This window comes from Halichoerus grypus, chromosome 5 (genome assembly GCF_964656455.1).
Source record: "Halichoerus grypus chromosome 5, mHalGry1.hap1.1, whole genome shotgun sequence".
In the NCBI taxonomy this organism is placed as follows: Eukaryota; Metazoa; Chordata; class Mammalia; order Carnivora; family Phocidae; genus Halichoerus; species Halichoerus grypus.
The window spans coordinates 85535827-85559337 of NC_135716.1; the positions used below are offsets into that span (position 1 = coordinate 85535827).

Consider the following 23511-nt stretch of genomic DNA (forward strand, 5'->3'; position numbering starts at 1 on the left):
AGCATATTTTGCTTTATTTTGGGCAACAATATTTTATTTTGTTCAGCATCTAGACTATTCCATGGCTTCTAATTTTTATTTAATTAGCAGAAAATGTTTAAGTACTAATTTTGAGATCATTTTGGTAGATGATACTTTGCAAGAGTTGAGCACACTTCCCAGAACTTTGAGTGGTAGTGTGAAAGATGCTGCGCGTTTAGTGAGAAACATGGGACCTGGTTTCAGCTTTGACCATTTCCTTTGCCTTAAAAAAGGAAGACTTAAAACTTGGTCTGTTTGCTTCTTGCAGTTTCAGCAGCCATATTATAAAACATAAGATTATCTATAGGTTTGCCAGTAACAAACGCTAATATAGAAGGTTGGTGTGTATGTAATGGTAGAAATGTACCTATCCTGTTTAAGGTAAACCAAATAAACCTCCACAAACTGACCCAGATCAGGTTTTTCTGGAACAGGAAAGTTAGGGACAAGCTAATTGTCGAAAACAACCAATTTTAAAATGTTTATTTATTCTTAGCTTTTTTGGATCCCAGCACATCTCACCTAATTGTCCTAGAATACACTGCTACAGTTAACACACCTGCTACAGATTGACCAACAAAAACCTTTGTAGATCGGCAGCTTGTGCTAGCTCACTGAACGCTTTGATTGGCCGGTTTAATGGGGGTGGGGAGCACAGCTCCCTTTCCTCTCTTCTACCAAGGTTACTTCATTGGATTGACCAGCTGTCAGGTTGACCCAAACCTGCCTCCTTTTGGTGGTGTTTGTCGGGATCGCAACACAATAGCCCGAGGAGAGCCTCCCCTTGTAAGCTCCGATTGGCTGGACTCAACCTTGGCGGTTTCTGATTGGTCCAATGAAGAAACACCAAGGTAGGTTGCCTAGGGACCCTGAGGAAGCTGATGTGTTATTCCTTCCCTGCATCGAAGGATCAGGAAGTTTGTGCTCTCTGCGTGGCTGAGAAGTTTTTTTTACCTACTAGGACGGGGTGGGGGGAGGGACGTGGGGGAACAGGTGTCCCCCTAAAATAGAGCGCAAGCTGCTGCCTGTGTCCGGCCGTAACCCAGGAGTAACGTCAGGTAAGCAACGGAGGATATACATTTCCTAATGTCCAAAAAAAGCCTACAGATTTTTTATTTTATGGGGAGAGGGAGGTTCTTATTTAGTTACTTTTTGGTCATTTTTTTTTTCCAAATAGGATTTTTAACTAGTAAATGTCCAGGGGGTATTAGTTCCTCAAAATCTCCCCCCCCCCCCCGCTTTTTTTTTCTCTGAAGACTTAAAGTTTCTTGGATTGGGTTAGGAAGTAAACCCTGTTCACAGTGCCAGATAGGGTTAATGCCCTTAAGCATTATTTCATGGTTGTTTTTTTATCCTTCACCCTTCTTCCCGCCTCCCACCAAGAATTGTATTTGAAATATAGCCTTGTACAAAGAATCTTTTGTAAGTCACTTCACTTGTATTTCTATTTAAAAATATTCACATGCATTTCTGAGTATTCATTTTAATCAGTATATATTTATTGAGCAGTTACAACGTTAAAGACATTGTGCTAGTTGCTATGGAGACTATAAAAACCCAAGAAGACAATATCCCTGCCCTCAAGAAGTTTACAGTTGAGAGACAGCCATACCAAAAGAAAGACTATAATAAATACTTTAAAGGATGTAAGTATAAATAAAGTTCTGTGAAAGTACAGCTGAGACAGAGACCATTTCTGGCCATGGGACATAAGGGTAATGGAGAAGGGGATTCACTTAAGGCTTTACCTGGATCCTTGATAGGCCTTTGAAGAATGGGTAGAATATAAAGAGGAAAGGAAAGAGGAGAGAGCACCAGCCATGTACAAAGGAGCAGAAATGGCAGCATGGGACATGTTTGAGAAATGGTTTGTTAACAGTACGTAATTGAGAGTAATGTAATGGGAAATATTGCTAGAACAGCATCCAATCACAGAGGCTCTTGAATGCATTCTTTTGATCTTGAGAAAGATATTCTTTTTTTTTTTTTTTAAGATTTTATTTATTTATTTGAGAGAGAGAGAATGAGAGAGAGAGCACATGAGAGGGGGGAGGGTAAGAGGGAGAAGCAGACTCTCTGCTGAGCAAGGAGCCCGATGCGGGACTCGATCCAGGGACTCCAGGATCATGACCTGAGCCGAAAGCAGTCGCTTAACCAACTGAGCCACCCAGGCGCCCCGAAAGATATTCTTTTAAATAATTACTGATTAAAATATTTATTGTATATCATCTTAAAAACTGACATTTAGATGTATTTTAAAATAAAGTATGCTAACTTTAAATTTTATCATACATGATTTAGTGCCATTTCTCTTGACTAAATTTTTTAAAACATTTGTAGTACATACTGTAAAAGGGCATGTGCTTTGATTTTTTTTTTTTTGCAATTGAGAAAGAAATCGTTAATCTTTTAACATTCTCTTGCTGATACTTTTTGTTGGCAGCTATTTGAGTATTTGCAAGATGGCTAGCTAGGGATAGAGATGAAAGTTTTCTGTCCGTATGGAATTACTACACATGATCTTCTGAGTGTTACTCTGTAGATGTGATTTCCAAAGGGAGTGCATGAGATGAGTTATAAGAAGAAAATCTGAGAATATATATATTTAATTTTTCTTATTTTTTACTTTCTCTGTTTTTTATATTTTTTGATGTGCCATTGAATGTTTATAGAAGTTACATATAAATTATTACATGCATTTTGGGCCTGGATTCTCACAACTTTTTGCTGTCCCATATTATTTAACTTGGGGAGGATCCATTTTGTGAAAAAGGAATTACAATGATGCATATATACTTCTGGATTATAGATTATGCACACAAAATCAGCAGGCTTAAAAGATGATCATTTCTTTAAAAAAAAAAACTTACTGGTCTTTAAGATTACTGATTTGATTTTCTGTCAATGCCTTCTGTGCCTTCAAGCTATTGTACTTTAGAAAACATATTGTGTTATCCACCTAATTTTTCTGGTCATTGCCCCTTTCTTTCTCTGTTTAAGTTTATATATATATTTCATGTTTGTATACATTTGTGGTAGGTCTGTATGAATGTGTATGTTTTTGTTTACATAAGCTCACTTACAGATATTTTTTTTTCATCACCCCCTCCAGAAACAGGTGAGAATGACAACTTTAACTCACCGGGCCCGTCGCACTGAAGTAGGCAAGAACTTTGAAAAGAAGATGGAAAGTGAGGAAGACACTAATCAAGACAGGAGTCCAGACAGTGAAGACTCTGGTGACTCTAAGGATATTCGCCTCACCCTTATGGAAGAAGTATTGCTCCTGGGACTAAAAGATAAAGAGGTAACACAGTTGGGTTTGCTAGGACTCTCCCAAAGACTCTTGAATATTGGAATGTTTTTAGGAAGTAATCTGACAGAATATTTGTTTGTTTGTTTGTTTTTTTAAAGATTTTATTTATTTATTTGAGAGAGAGAGAATGAGAGAGAGCACATGAGAGGGGTTAGGGTCAGAGGGAGAAGCAGACTCCCTGCCGAGCAGGGAGCCTGATGCAGGACTCGATCCCAGGACTCCAGGATCATGACCTGAGCCGAAGGCAGTCACTTAACCAACTGAGCCACCCAGGCACCCCAGAATGTTTTCATTAATGCTAAGTTGTCCTTAGAACTGTGCTCTAGCCGTCTGGGTGTTGGGGGAGTTTGGGAGTGTGGCTGATGCTTGGAGGATAAAATCCAGAAGTATAATTACTTGAAGTGTAATTTAATTACAAAATTCCTCCAAAATTTTAGAAGATATGAGAGAGTATAACACATGTAAAATTTCTGTACTTGTAGTTTCCCAAGTGAGATTGATGGTGAAATAGCCTCCTGTTAAACTAAGAAAGAGGGCCCACACATTGAAATTGTCTTGAACTATGAGGAGGAAAATCTTTTAAATGACAAGACAAGAAACATGTATGATTAGCTGTTTTACAAAAATAAACGGTGGATAGGTTTCAACTTAACAATGCAGTAGAAATCTTTTTTTTAATTCATTTCTGTGGATCTTTAGAAATTAAATATCAACAACTGATAAAGGAATATTTTAATTTTAGAAAATGTTTTTAAATTAATTGCAGATTTCTCTAAGTTTTCCCTTATTAATAGAACACTTTGTAATAGAATTAGTCTTGAGATAGCAAGTCTTACGGTATAACCACATATTTGTTGGTTTTTCTACTGTAGTACATTATCCTTCATTTGTAATTTAACTTTTTATTGTTTTACTTTCTTCCCTCATGAAGAGGTTATGAAGAAATATAACTGTTAATATTTTTAAAAACCTACTTCTTTTCCAAGAAAGCCTTTACTACATACAATAATAATAATAATAATAATAAAAACACATTTATTATTTGCCTTGGTTTTGAAAACTTAACATATTAAAATGTTACTTTACATTAAAAAAGACTAAATTTGGCTTTGATAATTATCCTTAGCTAGTAATGAATTGACTACATTCATCTGATAACATCTGTTCTTTTCTGCATTGATTCCTCAATTTGGGATTATCCTTATTTCTTAGACTTTACATTTTCTTTACCACTTTCCCTTCTCTATTTTTTGTCACATCAAATTACCGACTTGAACAAAACTTCCAAGACTTCTTTTTTTTTAAGATTTTATTTATTTGCAAGAGAGAGAATGAGAGACAGAGGGCATGAGAGGGAGGAGGGTCAGAGGGAGAAGCAGACTCCCTGCTGAGCAGGGAGCCCGATGTGGGACTCGATCCCAGGACTCCAGGATCATGACCTGAGCCGAAGGCAGTCGCTTAACCAACTGAGCCACCAGGCGCCCAAATTTCCAAGACTTCTTATAGCCTGTGTATTGTTAAAATTAATATTAGAGACATGCATATATGTACTTGGCCAAGACATAGATATATCAGAAAATCTTGCCTGCAAGTGTACTTTCCTGTTTGCTGAGAAAGTTGATGAAGCTCTAGTTTTATGAAAATAAAGCAAATAAAAATGCACAACTGACTCTCCAAGAGAATATCAGAGTAGGTCTGAAGATTAGGTGGTATAAATACCGTTTTGAGATGTTTACACAGTGCTTAGGAAATGTTCACTGACTGTAGAAGAGCATATTAGAACTAAAAAGCTATTTGGTTTGTTTTACTTTTGAATAGGAATGATTAATTTCCTGCTGACCCTAGATACTAGAATTTTTGCTTCTGTTTTGTAGGGAATCTAACTTTGGACTTCTTTTCGTGTGTTTTTTTAGATTTATAATAGTTAATAGTTAATATAAATATAAGGAAATAGAATAAAAAATAAAGGAGCTCTGGTGAGATACTGTACAAAGATGAACAGATAATTAAGCTTTTGAATAATTACCTTTTGAGTTGTTCTAATATTTATTTTTTTTATTTTTTATTTTTTTTAAAGATTTTATTTATTTATTTAACACAGAGAGACAGCAAGAGAGGGAACACAAGCAGGGGGAGCGGGAGAGGGAGAAGCAGGCTCCTGGCCTAGCAGGGAGCCTGATGTGGGGCTCAATCCCAGGACCCTGAGATCATGACCTGAGCCGAAGGCAGACGCTTAACGACTGAGCCACCCAGGCGTCCCTGTTCTAATTTTATTTTTGAAAATAGTTGATAAATTACATTTTTAGCTTTCATTTGGCTTAGGAAGAAAAAGAAATGATAAATTCTTGGGTGTAAATAAATAGGAGAGGTCAAACCTTCTGATTTATTAAAGCAGTAGTGCTGTTCCAAAATGCCAATTATATAACTATCTCTAAAAATACTAATTGATGGGGCACCTGGGTGGCTCAGTCAATTAAGCCTCTGCCTTTGGCTCAAGTCATGATCCCAGGGTCCTGGGATTTCACCCCCATTGGGCCCCCTGCTCAGCAGGGAGTCTGCTTCTCCCTCTGCCCCTCCCACCACTCATATTCTCTCTCTCTCTCTCTCCCCCTCTCTCTCTCTTTCTCACTCACTCTCTCAAATAAGTAAAATCTTTTTTAAAAATATTGATTTCCAGCACTAATTATTTTCTTCTCACCTCCTAAACTACTCAGATTTATTTAATCATTATTTAGTGTGATTGGGGCCACCCATTATGTGCTTAGCATTATGCAAATACTGAAGTAAATGTAAAATGGTATAATATATGGTCCCTGCCCTCGTGAAACTTGTATTCCAGCTGGGGAGACAAGGCATACATACTTTTTTAAAAGTTAAGTAACCCAAAGGTCCATCAGCTGTGGAAGGGATAAAAATGGATTGTCCATTTATCTAAATGAGTATAAACATCTTTTCTATACAGAATGAAAATGAACATTGTTACAAAACATGTATGAGTCTCATGTAATATTCAGTAATGGAAGCCAGACACAAAAGACATACTGTATGATTCCATGTATATAAAATTCAGAAAAACTATAGTGTTTGGGGTTGAATATTTAGATGATTAAAATTATGAAGAAAAGCAAGAAAGGGATTACCATAGTTGTTAGCACAGTGGTTACTTTTTTGTAGGGGGGTGAGAGAGGAGGAAGGTATTAGTGATTAGAAAAGAACATGAGGGAGCTTTCTGGGTACTAACAGTTTTCTGTTTCTGTACTTGGGGAAAGTTTCATGTATATTCACTTAGAGATAAATCATTGAGCTTTTCTCACTTTTGTTTCATGCACTCTTCTGTGTGTGCATTATATTTCACAGTTCAAAAGATTTCTAAAGCGGTAAACAATAGTAAAAATCCAACGAGTTTTTCCATGTTAGAACAGTAAGAGCCAAGAGAGTTGGAAGGAAGAGAGAATATAATGGGTTGGAATAATCTGGGGAAGAATAGAAGGCAGTAAAACAAGCTGGGCCTTTAAGAACAGGTAGGATTAACATAAATGGAGTGAAGGAAACACATTCTGGATGAGGGAACCTGAAATTATCATGAGCTTGATGAGTTTGGGAGATAATTAAGTAACCACTGACTGAAGTAGGTGGTATTGTTGGAGAACAATGAGAGTCAAAATTGGCAAATTAGATTCAGACTAGAGTGTGGCAGATTTTGAGTGCCAGGCAGAGACTTTTAGACTCTTTCCTTTATTTATTTTTATTTTAATTCCAGTATAGTTAACATACAGTATTATATTAGTTTCAGGTATACAATATAGTGATTGAACAATTCTACACATTACTCAGTGCTCATGACGATAAGTGTACTCTTAATTCTTTTGAACTATTTCACCCCTCCTCCCACCCACCTCCCCTCATAATGATCAATTTTTTCTCTATAGTTACAGATTCTTTCCTTTAAGTAGGGGGATCAGCCTAATGAAAACAGCAAAGCCCATTTCATTTTTCTGTCCAAAAAAGGACTTAATGATATTTTTGCTCTATGATCTTTGTGAATATATGTTTTAATATATATATAATTTCTTGTTTTCACATGGCTTGAGGTTTGTGATGTGTCAAAAAAATCCTAAGTGTTAAGCTTTGCATCCCAAAGTCCCAAAGTTAACTTTTGCTGAAGATTTCCATAAGATTCTTTGTTAGAACCCAATATTATAATTTTTAAAATTATATTTCTTTTAAGAAACATGCGGTGCCTGGGTGGTGGGCTCAGTTGGTTAAGCATCTGCCTTCAGGTCATGATCCCAGCACCCTGGGATCAAGCCTCATGTCAGGCTCTGCACTCAGCAGGAAGTCTGCTTGAGATTCTCTCCCTTTCCCTCTGCTTGTGCACATTCTCTCTAAAATAAATCTTAAAAAAAAAGTAGAAAATAATGTAAAGAAACTAATATTTCAAGAATTGTAGGCCTAGGGGCGCCTGGGTGGCTCAGTTGGTTAAGCGTCTGCCTTCGGCTCAGGTCATGATCCCAGGGTCCTGGGATCGAGCCCCGCATCGGGCTTCTTGCTCGGCGGGAAGCCTGCTTCTCTTCCCACTCCCCCTGCTTGTGTTCCCTCTCTCGCTGTCGCTCTGTCAAATAAATAAATAAAATCTTCAAAAAAAAAAAAAAAAAGAATTGTAGGCCTAGAAAAGAATGACAGTAGGTCACATATAGTCAAATCACTTGTGAAATATTACTACCATCCCTTTCTTAAGATTCTTCTGAGGAGGGGCGCTTGGGTGGCTCAGTCGGTTAAGCATCTGCCTTCGACTCAGGTCATGGTCCCAGGGTCCTGGGATCAAGCCCTGTGTCCGGCTCCCTGCTCGGCAAGGAGTCTGCTTCTCCCTCTGCCCCTCCCCCCTGTTCATGCTCTTTCTTGCTCTCTCTCGAATAAATAAATAAAATCTTAAAAAAAAAGATTCCTCTGAGGGATAGCTGCCATAGAATGAATGATTTTGGTTTTTTTTTTTCTTAGGATTATTTATATGGGACGCCTGGGTGGCTCGGTCGGTTAAGCGTCTGCCTTCAGCTCAAGTCATGATCCCAAGGGTCCTGGGATTAAGTCCTGCATCGGGCTCCTTGCTCAGCGAGGAGCCTGCTTCTCCCTCTCCCTTCCACTCCTGCTGCTTATGCTCTTTCTCTCTCTCTCTGTCTGACAAATAAATAAAGTCTTTTAAAAAAAAAAAGATTATTTATTTGAGAGAGAGAGACAGAGACAGAGTGCAAGAGCCAGGGGAGAAACAGAGGGAGAGGAACCAGCAGACTCTGCACTGAGCCCATAGCCCGAAGCCTGAAGCGGGGCTTGATATCACGCCCCTGAGATCACAACTGGAGCTGAAACCAAGAGTCAGACACTTAACCCAGGGGTGCCTGGGTGGCTCAATCGTTAAGCGTCTACCTTCGGCTCAGGTCATTATCCCAGGGTCCTGGGATCAAGCCCCGCATCGGGCTACCTGCTTAGCGGGAAGCCTGCTTCTCCCTCTCCCACTTCCCCTGCTGGTGTTCCTGCTCTCTCTGTGTCTCCCTCTGTCAAATAAATAAATAAAATCTTAAAAAAAAAAAGAGAGAGTCAGACACTTAACCCACTACACCACCCAGATGCCCCAAGGGTCAACTATTTTAAAACTATTCTGTGGCAAGGGGCGCCTGGGTGGCTCAGTCAGTTAAGCGTCTGACTCTTGGTTTTGTCTTGGATCGTGATCTCAGGATTGTGAGATCAAGCCCCGCTTGGGCCTCCAGGCTCAGCGAAGAGTCTGCTTAAGACTCTTCCTCTGCCCCTCCGCACCACACGCTCACCTTCTCCCTCTCTCTCTCTTTCTCAAATAAATAAATAAATATTGAAAAAATACAGTTGACCCTTAAACAACATGGGGGGTAGGGGTACCTACTACCCATACAGTTGAAAATCCATGTATAACTTTTTGCTCCCCCAAAACTTAGCTACAGATAGCTTACTATTGTTTAAGGGTCAACTGTATTAAGCTTTACTGTCTTGTGAAAACAATTGAGAAATCTAAGTATATGTTGAAGAGTCTGACCTTTTAAGCACATTTAAAATTAGATGTTATCAGGGCCTCTGGTTGGCTCAGTTGGTACAGCATGAGACTCTTGATCTCAAGGTTGTGAGTTCAAGCCCCACGTTGTGCATGGAGCCTACTTAAAAAAATAAAATTAAGATCTCAGTTCAATAACACTGCCCTCAACTGAGAAAATTAAACTTGAGCACTACCCTGACCAAAACAATATAGATTTATTTTCCGTTGAAATCAAGATCCTATTTATTTGTCATTATTGCCTTTGGTGGAAGTTTTAATATAGATATTATTGACTCATGGACAGTTAATGCTTTAGTTACATTGCTAGGATATTTAAAACTTCTCCTTTATGAAATCTTAAATTAAGTTACTTATAAGAAGAGCGAGCCTATTAATGCTTTTGACTTTTGGCAGTAATCTTTTTAGTTTGTGGATAGTGTTTTAACCCTAAAAAGAAAGCAAAGCTTTCTCCTAGTAATGCCATTTATTGAATACTTACGTGCTGTGACATAAAAGGTTTTAATCCTATTTCTCATGTCGCTGGAGTCAAAATTGGCAGGAAGTATTGCTCATTGGAATTACGGAAATAGATTTTCATTCGTTTGGTTACCAAAAACTTACTGAATGTCGCATATATATAAAGTGCTAGATATTGAAAGAGAACAAAGACAATTGTCCCGGCTTTTGAGATCATTTATAGTCTAGTGGGATAAGAGTGGCTGGAGAGGTTGGGAAGGGGATCAGGAATGTTAGCAGACCATTGCAGTACATGTGATGTGTGTGTGACTGTGTTCTGCATACTGAGTGAACAAAGAGGAAAGATACCTAACCCAGATGGGTGGTGGAAAGAGCTAGTGGGAGAGGGGAGGAAAGAGATACTGGGAAAGAATTCTGGGAGGTGATAACTCTTAACTTGAATTCTGAAGATGAGCAAGAGTTAGTTTGTGAAGAGAAACAGGTTCTAGGAAAAAAAAAATCAGCTGAATGTATGTGATAATTTCAGTGATTTGCAACTGGAATAACCACAGATATTTGAAAGCATCTCATCTCCTTTAAATGAACTCAGATGTTTTGAAACTGAACTACCAGAACTCAGCTGGACATTCAGTATTCAGTCATGTGTTTGCTAAGTCATGTATATGCTAAATATAGCATATCTAGAAAAAAATATAAAACACATATGTACAACTTAACAAGTAATTTTAAAGCACTCACTCACATAACCACCACCGAAAGAACATTATCAGCATTGTGGGGTCATCCTCTTGTGCCCTTCCCTAATCACATGCTGCCTCACCTCCCTATATTTCTAAAATGTGTGTGTATATTCCTAAACAATGTATTTTGGTTTTGCCTGTTTTTAAACTGTATGTTCTTGGGTTGATACTGTTAGGTATTTTTTTATTCAGTATGATGTTCGAGATTCATTCCACTATTCATTCAATCTACTGGTTAACAGTAGAGTCCATTATAAACAGTGCCTCTAAGACTATTCTTGTCCATTATAAACAGTGCCTCTAAGACTATTCTTGTACTTATCAGTTATTTTCTTTCAAACAATGCCACTACTCATACATATAGAAAAATGATATGGGGCACGTGGGTGGCTCAGTCAGTTAAGCGTCTGCCTTCGGCTTGGGTCATGATCCCGGGGTCCTGGGATTGAGCCCCGCATCGGGCTCCTTGCTCAGTGGGAAGCCTGCTTTTCTCTCTCCCTATGCCTGCTGTTCCCCCTGCTTGTGCTCTCTCTCTCTTTCTCTGTCAGATAAATAAATAAAATACTTAAAAAGAAAAATGATAAATCAGACTGGGTAAAACTTACAAGTTATAAAATATGTTAATTCTCAACTTTTTCAAGCTACTAATGATCACCCATCAGTTTTAATTCATTCATTATAATTTATTAGCAACGAGAGATTAGAAGGACAAGCTTTTTTAAAGCTGGTAAAAAAAATTTTGGTGAACTAATCAATAAACTTTAAAAAAAAAATCACAAGAAGTCAGTATACAACTTGTCAATGACTGGCTATCAATGGAGAAAACTACTCCTCTTAAAAAGTTGCTCAGTCCTAAAACATTTTATTAAAATCAAAAGATTAAAAGTCTCATTTAGTTCACTGCTTGGGCTTTTAGTTTCCTGATTGCACAAAATGAACAATAAATCCCTTGTTAGTAGTTATTGCCATTGTGAATAGGGCAAGTGTATCAGAAGGACTTGTTTGTCAGGTTTTTTGTGGTTTTTATTAACATAAGCTGTTAAAAAAAAAAAAACTTTTGTTTTATTATATCCATTCATATAACCCCCCATAGTTAATTTACTGTGGGTACAAAAGGAAATAAACTGGAAGACCAAAGTCCTATTTTAACAGTAGGAAATATAGTTTAAGCTATTTCATTGAGAGCTTGCCTCTCCCTATCCCCCAACCCCTAATTGTACACTGTTCTCTTCCAAAATATCTGGCATAGATATCAAAATAAAAACCACTTACTTATATTTGGACCTTTGGCTGTAGCCACTGAACCTATAAATTTGATGTGAGCCATTCCATGTCTTTTGTGTCCTCCTTCATTTTTTTTTGTTTGTATAACTTAGAGTTTTCAAAACATTTTGCACTTTCTCACTTTCTCTTGCTTGATCCTACGGGGCAAATATTGTCTTCTCTTTATGAAAGCAAAGTTAGGTGGTTAATTGGCCAATAAGTGGTGGAATTTATGTTCAAACTGACTCTAAGGATAGTTTTTAAAAGGACATGCTTGCAAAGCATGTATACATATTTTTCTGTATTTCTTGCTGAACAAAGAGAATTAATTGTTCAGGATTGCTAATGCTTAATGGAAACCCAAGAATTTCATCTCCTAGGATAGCTTCATATGGAGCTTAACTTTGTATCTCCTAGTAAGATAAAAGATTATTACGTTCTGCAGTAATATTTGGCACGAGTTATTTTTTCAAGTCTTATTCACAGCTTTCTTATTTCAATGTTTAATACTCTAGCAAAGCTCACTCTGTTCTGTGTTATTTGTTTGTTTTTTTAGCAAAGCTCACTCTTAAAGATTTTGGGATCCCATAAAAAATATTAAGTTGACAACAGTAATGGCAAACTAAGGGAAAGTATCACTTAGCAAGTCTGGATGATACGATTTTGTTTTATATTTCATCCCATTACCTCACATTTAAGGAGGAAATATGAAAGTCTTATACATTTTTTTCTCTTTTCTTTCTTCTGTCAAACAAGATATTCTGGTCATAAGGAAAAATAAGTCCAAGTAAGAAGTTTAAAGAACCCAATTTGCAAAATGAAAAATGTTTAAAGAAGCAGTAAATATGAGACACCTGGGTGGCTCAGTTAAGTGTCTGCCTTTGGCTCAGGTCATGATCCTGGGGTCCTGGGATCGAGCCCCACATCGGGCTCCTTCCTCAGCAGGGAGTCTGCTTCTCCCTCTGCCTGCTGCTCTCTCTCTCTCTGACAAATAAATAAAATCTTTAAAAAAATTATTTAAAAAGCAGTAAATAATATTTGATTTATTATAACCATATCTTTAGAAAGTTTAGTGTATAATTAAATAGGCATTTTATATTTTTCTTCTCAGTTCACAATGCCAGCCATAGATTACAACCCATGTCATATATCTTCATTATAGAAGGAGTGGGCTATTTTTTTTTTTTTTTATTTGACAGAGACAGAGACAGCGAGAGCAGGAACACAAGCAGGGGGAGTGGGAGAGGGAGAAGCAGGCTTCCCGCTGAGCAGGGAGCCCGATGTGGGACTCGATCCCAGGACCCTGGGATCATGACCTGAGCCGAAGGCAGCTGCTTAACGACTGAGCCACCCAGGCGCCCAGGAGTGGGCTATTATACTAAAAAGAAGAAATGAGTAGATAGTGTACTTTTTTCTTTAATTTTAAAACTTAAGTTTCTTCTAGGTTTTTCAGCAGGAGTATATTGTGTTAAGTTTGCTAGGGCTGCCATAACAAAACACCACAGACTGAGTGGCTTAAACAACAGAACTTTTTTTACCCCCACAATTCTGGATGCTTGAAGTCCAAGATTCAGTTTCTCCTGAGGCCTCTCTACTCATCTTCTCACTGTGTCCCTACGTGGTTTTTCTTCTGTGCGTGTGGTTTTTCTTCTGTGCGTGTATCCCTAATGTCCTTGTGTCCAAATTTCCTCCTTCTATAAGGACACCAGTCAGATTGGATTAGGGCCCACCTAACAGCTTTATTTAACCTAATCACCTCTTTCAAGGCATTATCTCCAAATACAGTCACGTTCTGAGGTATTAGGGGTTAGGGTTTCAATATATGGATTCTGGGGAGACACAATTCACCCCGTAACAATGATTTAGAAAGGTTTGAGAGGAAATAGAAAGATTTTGGAGATAATTTTGTAATTATTTACTTATATGCACCTGGAGTGCAGTTCACCCTCAGGAAGTGTTATTAAAACTATATAATGATGTGATTTTTCCTTCAGTTCAAGTCAGCCAACATTTATTGAGCACCTGCTCTGTCCAAGGCACTGAGTAAAATAAGGAAAATGAGAAGTAATAAAATGTGTTTATATTTCCTCAAGAAGCATTTGAATCTGATATGGGAGAAAAGATATGTATACAATAACCAAACTACTAGATACAATATGTCAGTGCTATAAGAAAGGTACAAAAAGTGCTATAAGAACATGCAAGAGGGGGAAAAAAAAAACATGGAAAAGGAGGAAATTCCTTGGAGGTTACTCTACTTTCATTGTTTATCCTCCCTATTCACAGTTGTCCAGAAGGTTTAAATGGGAATGGGAAAAAAAAAACCAAAACAAAACTGAAACAACGGTTTTCAGGCTTCCATGTGTTCATTGGTAGATTGTGCTCACCCTTTGTTGCTATTATTGACTTTAAAAAATATATATGTCTAAGATAAAAATAATAGCTTTATTTTTATTATTTTAAAAGCAAAATAGAGGGCGCCTGGGTGGCTCAGTTGGTTAAGCGACTGCCTTCGGCTCAGGTCATGATCCTGGAGTCCCGGGATCGAGTCCCACATCGGGCTCCCAGCTCAGCGGCGAGCCTGCTTCTCCCTCTGACCTTCTCCCCTCTCATGCTGTTTCTCTCGCTCGCTCTCTAATACATAAATAAATAAAATCTTTAAAAAATAAAAATAAAAAAAAAATAAAATAAAATAAAAGCAAAATAGGGGTGCCTTGGTGACTCAGTGGGATAAGCATTTGCCTTCGGCTCAGGTCATGATCTCAGGGTCCTGGGATCCAGTCCTGCATTGGGCTCTGCTCAGCGTAGAGTCTGCTTCTCCCTCTGCCCTTCCCTCCTCCCCCACTCACTCTCTCTCAAATAAATAAGTAAAAAATCTTAAAAATTTTTTTTTAAAAAACAAAATATGTTTATACTAAAAAATTCAGAAGTCTACATGAGAGAACTTAGTGATAGGGGAATGAGATATGTGGATATATGCATTTGTCAAAACTAACTTAACATCTGTGCATTTCACTCTATAAATTATACCTCAATTTTTTATTTTTTTTTTTAAGATTTTATTTATTTATTTGACAGAGAAAGAGAGAGGGAGAGCACAGCAGGGGGAGTGGCAGGCAGAGGGAGAAGCAGACTCCCAGGCACCACCCAGGTACCCTACCTCAATTTTTTATAAAAAGTTTAAAGAAAATAAAAATCACCCATAATGTCACCACTGAAAGATTACTGCTATTAAAATATTTTTATAGGGGCGCCTGGGTGGCTCAGTCCTTAAGCAGCTGCCTTCGGCTCAGGTCATGATCCCAGGGTCCTGGGATCGAGTCCCGCATCAGGCTCCCTGCTCAGCGGGAAGCCTGCTTCTCCCTCTCCCACTCCCCCTGCTTGTGTTCCCTCTCTGGCTGTCTTTCTCTCTGTCAAATAAATAAAACCTTTAAAAAAAATTTTTTTATATATGCTTATAGACTATTTTCTGTGCATATATATACACAGAGATGCATAATTACAAAAAAAATTGATCATATCAGACAAAGATTTCTGGTCTTTCTGGTCTGTCATCTTCCCAGAATCTCCACATTTGTCTTTTGCTACCTTCCCTATAGTTTGTTTTAATTTAAATTCTGCATTTCCTGGGGGGCTCCTGGGTGACTCGGTTGTTTAAGCATCTGACTCTTGATGTCAGCTCAGGTCATGATTCAGGGTCCTGGGAGCCAGTCCTAGGTCAGCTCCACGCTCAGCATGGAGTCTGATTGAGAGTCTCCCTTTCCCTCTGCCCCTCTCCCTGCTCACACTCTCTCTCCTTCTCTCTCTCTCTCAAATAAATAAATCTTGGGGCGCCTCGGTGGCTCAGTTGGTTAAGCGTCTGCCTTCAGCTTGGGACGTGATCCCAGGGTTCTGGGATTGAATCCCACGTCGGGCTCCCTGCTCAGTGGGGAGCCTGCTTCTCCCTCTCCTCCCTGCTCGTGCTCGCTCTCGCTATCTCTGTCTGTGTCTCTCTTTCAAATAAATAAATTAAAATCTTTTTTAAAAAATTAAAAATAGGGGCGCCTGGGTGGCTCAGTTGGTTAAGCAACTGCCTTCGGCTCAGGTCATGATCCTGGAGTCCCGGGATCGAGTCCCACATCAGGCTCCCTGCTGAGCAGGGAGTCTGCTTCTCTCTCTGACCCTCTTCCCTCTCGTGCTCTCTCTCTCATTCTCTCTCTCTCAAATAAATAAATAAAATCTAAAAAAAAAAAATTAAAAATAAATAAATCTTAAATAAATTCTGCATTTCCTTTTAAAGCCCATCACAAATCCAGTGATGAAACATCACCAAACAATGACCTTGCCATCCTTTAAGTTCCCTTGCATTTATCTACCAATGTGCTTAGTTACTGTATTTTCTTATTTTCTGATAGGCATTGTTTAAAAACACAGGACTTGGAATCAGATATATCTACATTCAGATTCAAAGTCTACCACTTAGGGGCACCTGGGTGGCTTAGTCGGTTAAGTGTCTGCCTTTCCCTCGGACCTGGGATCAAGCCCTGCATCGGGCTCCCTGCTCAGCAGAGAGCCTGCTTCTCCCTCTCTCTCTGCTGCTCTGCTTGTGCTTTCTCTCTCTCTCTCCTCAAATAAATAAATAAAATATTTTTTAAAAAATTACTATTTAAAAAAAAAGTCTAGCACTTACTAAATATATGATTTGGCTTCACTTTCCACATTTTTTTCTTTATATTTATTTTTTTAAAAGATTTATTTTATTTGAGAGAGAATGCTTGTGCTGGAGAGTGAAGGGAAGGGTGGAGGGAGAGGGAGACAATCTTCAAGCAGGCTTTTTTTCTTTTTAATATTTTATTTATTTATTTGTCAGAGAGAGAGCGAGCGCACAAGGAGGGGGAGTTGCAGAGGCAGAGGGAGAAGCAGGCTTCCCACGGAGCGGGGAGCCCAATGCAGGGCTCAATCTCAGGACCCTGGGATCATGACCCAAGCCGAAGGCAGACGCCTAACGACTGAGCCACCCAGGCGCCCCAGGCATTTATTTTTTTTAAGATTTTAAAAAATCCTTCAGCAGGGAGCATGATGTGGAGCTCGATCCCAGGACCCTGGGATCATGACCTGAGCTGAAGGCAGATGCTTAACCAACTGAGCCACCTAGGCAACCCCAAGCAGACATTTTTTATAACTGGTTTGTTTGAATCCGGAGCCAAATAAGGTCCACATATACATAGCTTTATGTTTTTCAAAAGCTCTTTTTTTAACCTTAGTGGGGCCTTTTAGTGAACAGTATTTTGTGACAAAGAAAAGCAATATTCAGTTTAACCTCAATTACCCTTTTATGTAAAAGTCAAATAACATTACACTTACCACCTTTTTGACAAAATGGAATCAATATTCTAGTTGTGCTATTTTTTTTTTAAGATTTTATACTTATTTTTAGAGAGAGAGCAGGGGGAGGGTAGAAGGAGAGAGAATCTCAAGCAGACTCCACGCTGAGTGTGGAGCCAACCTGGGGCTTGATCCCAGGACCCTGAGATCATTACCTGAGATGAAATCAAGAGTTAGATGCTTAACCGACTGAGCCACCCAGGCGCCCCTCATATTGCTATTTTAAAAGTAAAATGTAATAAATATAATTTTACTTAAATTTAGCATAAGAAAAAGAAAATGAAGTGAAACTGATGGAATTACTGAACTTCAGACATTTCTTTATTATAAGAGGTATCTCCTAAAACACTACTTTCTAAGCTTAAGAAAGATTATTAAGAGGTTGGGGTCATTTTTTTCTAACTAAATGTTTCAATATTGGACAATATCCAGCTGACTTCTTGCTATAAAAAATAAAAGTTAATATATCTCCTACACTTTCTCCCATCTTTTTTCCTTTACTTCCCAGTTTTTAAATTATAAATTTATATGGTTATTTTTTATTTTTTATTTTTTTTATTTTTATTTTTTTTTAGGGGGAGTGGCAGAGGGAGAAGCAGGCTTCCTGCTGAGCAGGGAGCCCGATGCAGGGCTCGATCCCAGAACCCTGAGATCATGACCTGAGCCGAAGGCAGACGCTTAACGACTGAGCCACCCAGGCGCCCCGATATGGTTATTTTTAATTGAAATATAATTGACATATAACATTAGTTTCAGGTACACAACATAATGATTCAATATTTGTATACATTGTGAAATGATCTCTATGGTAAGTCTAGTTAACATCCATCACCACACAATTACAAATTTTTTTTTCTTGTGATGAGAACTCTCAGCAACTTTCAAATATATGGTACAGTATTATCAACTATAGTCATCATGCTGAGCATTACATCTCCAAGACTTACTTATTTTATAACTGGAAATTTGTACCTTTTAACAACGCCCTCACTCCCTACCCCTGCCAATCCCTGGTTTGTTTTTAGTTCCACATATAAGTGAGATTACACAGTATTTCTCTTTGTCTTATTTTACTTTATTTATGGAGCATTTATACATGTCAGATTCTGAGTTAAATATTTTATATATGTAATTTAATTCTCACAATAGCACTATGAAGTCAGTATTATCTCTATAAAATATCTCTATAAAATAAAATAAGTGTTAAGTAGGGCACCTGGGTGGCTCAGTCAGTTGAGCATCCGACTCTTGATTTTGGCTCAGGTCATAATCTCAGGGTCGTGAGATCGAGCCCCAAGTCAGTCTCCACACTGGGCAAGGAGTCTGCTTAAGATTCTCTCGCTCCCTCTTCCTCTGCCCCTCTGCCCCTCCCCTCCCTCTCTCCCCCTCTCTCTATATATGTATGTATGTATATATGTAAACATATACTTATATGTATGTATATATATATACAGGAACAGTCAGTTAAGCAGCTGACCCTTGGTTTTGGCTCAGATCATAACATCAGGGTCATGAAATCCAGCCCCGCTTTGGGCTCCACGCTCAGTACAGAGTCTGCTTGAGTTTCTCTCTCCCTTCCTCTCTGTCTCTCCCCCACCCAATGTGTGCATGCTCTCTCTCTCTCTCAAAATAAATAAATCTTTAAAACTATATATATATGTATTAAACAATTGGTAGAACTTGAAGACTCACTGAATATTTGATAAAATTAAGGAATTCTTGTTAATTTTTAAAAATTCTTATTAATTTTTAGGTGTGATACTAGTATTACAGTTTTTTTTTTTTTAAACCTTCCTGCCTTGGGGAAAGTATGGTAAAATTTATAGATGATATGTTAACTTGGATTTGTACTGAAATAATCTGGTGAGCAGGGAGAGTTATAGAAGAGAGATGATTATATTGGTAGCTGTTAAAGCTAGATGATGGATATATAGAGGTTCATGGTCTCTCCACTTTGTGTGTGTTGGGAACATTAAGCCAAAAATGTTAAAAAGAAAGAAAAATGACATTTTCTTAACCACATGATTCCATTTTACACAATATCCTATTGACTCCCTGTTATGAAAGATGATGAAATTACCACTCTCACAGTTTGTTCTACCTCTATTCCCCAGTGTTTTATGAAAACTTGTAATATATACATTTTGTCATTTCGTAATTTACACAAAGCTATTCTTTGAAGGAAAGCTCCAAAATTGAAGTTGGGGAAGAAGCGTATGGGAAAATTAGTGGTTAGGAGAGAAGAAATGTATATTGTATGTATAAAGAAAAATCTGGTTTTACATAAGATAATAGGATGATGAAATTTCTGAGTCATTTTAATTTTTTATAATTTTTTTCTTTCCAAATTTTCTAAAATATATCTGTACTACTTTTTAATCAGGGAGAAAGCTGTTTGAAAACAAAATGAATCTGCATTTACTTAAGTTTTGCTCTTCTGAGATTTGATGCCGTAATTGCCTTAAAGTGTTTCTTTTTTTTTTTTTAAGATTTTTATTTATTTATTTGAGAGAGAGAGACTGAGAGAGAGAGAGAGCACATGAGAGGGGGAAGGTCAGAGGGAGAAGCAGACTCCCCGCCGAGCATGGAGCCTGACGCGGGACTCGATCCAGGGACTCCAGGATCACGACCTGAGCCGAAGGCAGTCGCCCAACCAACTGAGCCACCCAGGCGCCCCTTTAAAGTGTTTCTAAATCTATTTTAAATTATTTGAGAGTTGTGGGGAAATAGATTTAGAGTTACATGTGTGTTTTCGGATTTTTACTCCCTTTTCTCAGCTATCTATTTTCTTTTCTTTTTGGATAGTGTGTAGCACTATCCTTTTTTCTCATAAGTAGCAAATTGTGGGAAAAGAAAGGCATGTAAGTTACTGGTTTTGATGCTATAATCACTTTTAAATTTTTTAGAGTAAAAAATTAAGCATATTTTTGTTGGCAGTGAGACTTAAAGCTTATGTAGGAATATACAAAGATTACCAGTTGCTTTCTTTTATTTTGAATTTCTTTTTCACTGATAAGGCATTATCATGGGTTTTTTTTTCCTGAACTTTTTTTTTTAAACTTTTTTTTTTAAGATTTTATTTATTTATTTGAGAGAGAAAGAATGAGACGGAGAGACAGCATGAGAGGGGGAAGGTCAGAGGGAGAGGCAGACTCCCCGCCGAGCAGGGAGCCCGATGCGGGACTCAATCCCGGGACTCCAGGATCATGACCCGAGCCAAAGGCAGTCACCCAACCAACTGAGCCACCCAGGCACCCTTTTTCCTGAACTTTTGATAATAGCTTTATCTTAAGAAAAACCTCAACTGGTGTTGAGAAAATTAATAAACTGATCATTATGACTAGCTTTGTATATTTCACCCAACTTCCTGAATAAGCCTGAAAGGATATAATCTTCATGAAGTTGATTGAGAAATTTTGTCCATTTGTTTAGTCCATCCTTAGTCATGCCGAAATCATGTGTTAAACCGGAATAACATCCAGGTCACAGTTCTTCCTTCCCCATTATGATTAAGCAGAGTGAGTTTTTAATGCTTAATCTCTTTTATGAAATGTCTGTATTGGCTATGTGGACATAGAAATATTAACTGGAGTTAGAATGAATCACATTGCTTTATAAAAGAGGAACTTAATTCAAATCTTGGAAGCTAATATTTCAGTAGAGCACTTTAAAGAAAAACAGTACATTTACTATTTTTAAAGTAATTTTTAGAGGAAAAAAAATTAGTTTTGCTTGTATAATTTTCTGATAATTCTTTTTTTTCTGGTAATTCTTGACATCCCCTAGAGATCATTACACAGACATTGGGCATATAGAAAAGGCTTTAAGAAGACACAGTAAGGGGATGCCTGGGTGGCTTAGCTGGTTAAGCATCTGCCTTTGGTTCAGGTCATGATCCCAGGGTCCTGGAGAGGAGTCTTGCATCGGGCTCCTTGCTCCTGCTTCTCCCTCTGCCTGTCTGCTCCCCCTGCTTGTGCACTGTCTCTCTCTCTGACAAATAAATAAAATCTTTAAAAAAAAAAAAAGACACAGTAAGATTCCTTTTCTCGTGGAAGGTGAAGCAGTTTTAATATTGAATCTTCAGATTTGGAGAGAGGGAAAGATTTTTTTCTGAGATTTTTCCTAATAAAATGATGTTTTGTCAGTGTATGTAACTTGGAAAAATTAGAAAACCATTTTTTAAAGCAGCCTTATTTTTTAAAGTAAGGTATTTTACGTAATTGTGATAATCTTGAATATACAATTATGTATTTGGCGGTTTTTCATTAAACTTTATCATAAGATTTTTCTTTTTTTGTTTTCTCTCTCTCTTTTTTTTAATTTTATTTTAAAATAATCTCTACACCCAACATTGGGCTCGAATTTACAGCCCCAAGATCAAGAGTCGCATGTTCCACCAACTGAGCCAGCCAGGCGCCCCTATCATAAGAATTTTTCTAACATTATTTTTAAAACTCCTTGTTAGCACAGTTTTTAATGATGCTTTAAGTTTTTTTGTTTTCTGTCCTTTTTATCCCAAGCAGGCAACTTTAAAATCTTTAACTTTCAGAGTTGTTTTAAGGCGTGTCTTTAAGGAAGTTCAAATAAAGAATACTTGACTAGACAGAAATTCAACATAAAATGTTGACTGTCTGAATTTATTAAAGTCTGATTGCCTGGGGTGCCTGGCTGGCTCAGTCTGTTAAGCATCTGTCTTCGGCTCAGATCATGATCTTGGGGTCCTGGAATCAAGCCCCGTGTCGGGTTCCCCACTCAGTGGGGAGTCTGCTTCTCCCTCTGCCCCTCCCCCTGCTTGTGCTTTCTCTCTCTCTCTCAAATAAAATCTAAAAAAAAAAAAAGACATCTCATTGCCCTACCTTTTATAAGAACAAAATGACATTATCAAAAGTGTAAATATGTGGGGCACCTGGATGGTGCAGTATGTTAAGCATCCAACTCTTGGTTTTAGCTCAGGTTGTGACCTCGGGATCCTGGGATGGAGCCCCAAGTCAGACTCCTGGCTCAGTGGGGAGTCTGCTTAGGACTTTCTCTCCCTCTCCTTCTGTCCCTCTGCCCCTCACTACCCCCCACCACCATGCCCATGCATCTCTCTCAAATAAATAAATAACTCTTTTTTAAAAAATTTAACTATGTATAATCTTTGACCCCAAAATTTCTTCTAGGAAGAACACACAATGAGTATTTCTTCATAGCATTTTGTTGGTAATGACAAAAAATTTTAAGCAAATGTACACCAGTAAAGTCTTGAATAGATAAATTATAGTACATCTAAAGTGCAATACTATGTAGCCATTACGATGAATGAGGTAGATCTGTATTTACTCATGTGGGAAGATAGCCAAAATAATGGTTAACTGAAAAAGTTGCCACTCAATATGATCTTGTTTCTGTAAATAATAATAATAAAGATAGAATATGTAGATAAAATCTAGAAAATACACACTAGACTTATCCCCTCCGGATAAACTTTCACTTTGTAAGTTATCCATTTCTATAATAAGATCTTTTTTCCTTTCTTTTTTTACAATCATTTATTACACTTCTAATTAAGACAGAACAAAGTCCACTATTCAAAGATCTCATTCTGCCAAGCCTTCAAGATTCTCTGTTGGTCATGAGGCAATGTGCGATTCCATTTGTTTTAGTAGATCCTAAAATTTTCCTCTTTCTCTTTTCCCTCGTGTGTATAGCCTTTGATAACTACATTTAATGACTGAATGGTGAACTTTATTTTTTTTAAATATCTTTTTTTTTAAAGATTTTATTTATGTATTTGCCAGAGACAGAGACAGCGGGAGCAGGAACACAAGCAGGGGGAGCGAGAGGGGGAGAAGCAGGCTTCCCGGTGAGCAGGGAGCCTGATGCAGGGAGCCTGATGCGGGGCTTGATCCTAGGACCTGGGATCATGACCTGAGCTCTTAACAACTGAGCCACCCAGGTGCCCTGAATGGTGAACTTTAGTATGCATGTGCTAGATCATCCTGCATAGTAAAGCATTGGCCCTTTAACAAAGAATCTTTATTATAGATGTTTTGAGAATTCACCAGTACAGCTGGATATATTTATTTAGAAGAATCTGTACCTTAGAATTATAACTATTTCTTTAAACTCCACATGTGTATTTTTTTTTTTTTTTTTAAAGATTTTGTTTATTTATTTGACAGAGAGAGATACACAGCGAGAGAGAGAACACAAGCAGGGGGAGTGGGAGAGGGAGAAGCAGGCTTCCCGCAGAGCAGGGAGCCCGATGCGGGGCTCGATCCCAGGACTCC

At 38.0% G+C, this 23511-nt stretch overlaps 1 protein-coding gene across 2 annotated transcripts in view; it reads left to right on the forward strand.

Annotated features, from left to right (window-relative positions):
- The first annotated feature begins 852 nt into the window (after positions 1-852).
- The window catches only part of GOLPH3L (golgi phosphoprotein 3 like), a 41153-nt gene continuing 18494 nt past the window's right edge, over positions 853-23511 (forward strand). Inside the window, exons 1-2 of one of the 2 annotated variants that reach the window (XM_036098323.2) lie at positions 853-1079; positions 3134-3328. In XM_036098323.2, the coding sequence (XP_035954216.1) occupies positions 3146-3328 (183 nt within the window). In that variant the 5' untranslated portion in view covers positions 853-1079; positions 3134-3145. Of the gene's footprint in view, positions 1080-1531; positions 1668-3133; positions 3329-23511 lie in introns of those variants that run through there. The other variant, XM_036098324.2, reaches the window with a different exon arrangement.